Source organism: Aplysia californica, unplaced genomic scaffold (genome assembly GCF_000002075.1).
Source record: "Aplysia californica isolate F4 #8 unplaced genomic scaffold, AplCal3.0 scaffold00436, whole genome shotgun sequence".
NCBI classification, from domain to species: Eukaryota; Metazoa; Mollusca; class Gastropoda; order Aplysiida; family Aplysiidae; genus Aplysia; species Aplysia californica.
The window spans coordinates 575,207-576,884 of NW_004797706.1; the positions used below are offsets into that span (position 1 = coordinate 575,207).

Consider the following 1,678-nt stretch of genomic DNA (forward strand, 5'->3'; position numbering starts at 1 on the left):
AGGGAGGGAGAGAGAGAGAGAGTGAGAGAGAGAGAGAGAAAGTGAGAGAGAGACAGAAATAGGAGCTGAGCGCTGCATATGTCCTTTGTATTATTGTACAGCACATTGAGCACTTCTTTGTGGAAATGCGCTATATAAATGCAAGACATTTATTATCATTATAAATTAGATCATTCAGGAAACAGGCTTCAAGCCTGCCTGTGAGGGTCAAACTGAAGTAAGAAAGATACAACCTCCCAACAAAAAGACCGACATACTCAAAAAAAAAATTCTTCCCCACACAGAAATGGAACTTAGGCCTTCTGTGCGTGACAATGAACCAGTTTGGCATACATGTGTGTGTACACATGTGTGCGTGTTATGTGTTCGTGAGTGTGTATGCATGTGTTTGTGTGGGTATATGTGTATATGTGTGTGTGTTTGTGTGTGTATGAGTGTGTGTATTTGTGTGTGTGCGTGTGTGTAGCGTGCATGAATATTGTTCGTACATGCATTTATGTAAAGCGCCTAGAGCTGTGTTTACACGGGAGTGGGCGCTATAGAAATGATCTTCATTATTATTATTATGTTTATGAACCCCTGTTTTTCATTTAAAACAAGAGAGGGAGCTGGAGAAGGGGAAAAAATAAAAAAAATAACGACAACAAAATAAGAACAACAACAAGAGGAGGCTTTATTTGTATACAATCCTCTCTCCATTTACAGGAAGAGGAAGAGGAGGAAGAAGAGGAAGAATGAGAAGAAAAAGAAGCGGTAGAAAAAACGAAAAAACGTAGGAGAGCTGACCAGATGACGGGGAAGAAGATGGTGAAGCAGCACAGCAGGTCGACCCCGATGAAGATCTTGTGCCAGGTGTCGTAAGACGAGTTCCCCTCCTCACTCTCTTCCATGATCACCCACGCCACATTGTCCAGGATCTGAGGACACGCCAGATTGGGTTTACTTCAGTTTTAGTAAGTGTTTTACGGCACTTGCAACACAGTAAGGTCATATATGTGCCGAATATTAGAGGTGTCACAAGAGAGTAACAAACACAAAAAAGAAGGAGGGGAGACATAAAGACGATGGACGTTTGATAGGAAAGAAGAAGCAAACCACACCAGAGCACCCGCCAACTACCCAGAGGATCTGAGGATACGCCAGGTTGGGTTTAGAGTTTACAGGCTTGCCAACTTTTTCAAAACACGATCAGGGACACCAAAGGTGAAAACATCACATCGCAAAACAATTTCCATAACTTCATCATCAAATGGGACCAGTTTTTGGTGTAGCGTTCTTGGGTCAGCGACTTCATTCGTAGTATGCGCTCATTACCGCTGGCGACTTTAGTCACCGACTCGACAAGGCACGCTAAACATATTTAAACAATGAACGAAGCCACTGCCCTGAAGTAAATACCAAAGGCAGTCACTCTATGCGATAGCTGAATGGTTGATGAAACACTGAATCTTTAAAGTGCCTTTCTTGGGCTGTGAAGGTTCTTAAAAATTTTTTAAAACATTTGACCAGAGCTTCAGCATTCTAAACTGGTGCGGTACTTGAGGGTTTTTCACTACATGAGTCTTCTGTACAGGAAATGTCAACCAATACACACACACAAGCACATGCAACACCAACTTCCATGGAGGCACAGAATACACGAGGATCAGACGGGGGGGGGGGGGGGGGGGGGGGGGGG

The 1,678-nt window shown here is 43.4% G+C and overlaps 1 protein-coding gene across 1 annotated transcript in view; it reads right to left on the bottom strand.

Annotated features, from left to right (window-relative positions):
* The window catches only part of LOC101848678 (protein GPR107), a gene marked incomplete in the record, with an annotated part of 23,607 nt that overhangs the window by 5,136 nt on the left and 16,793 nt on the right, over positions 1-1,678 (bottom strand). Inside the window, 1 exon segment of the mRNA XM_013086115.2 lies at positions 787-917. Coding sequence (XP_012941569.1) covers positions 787-917 — 131 coding nt within the window.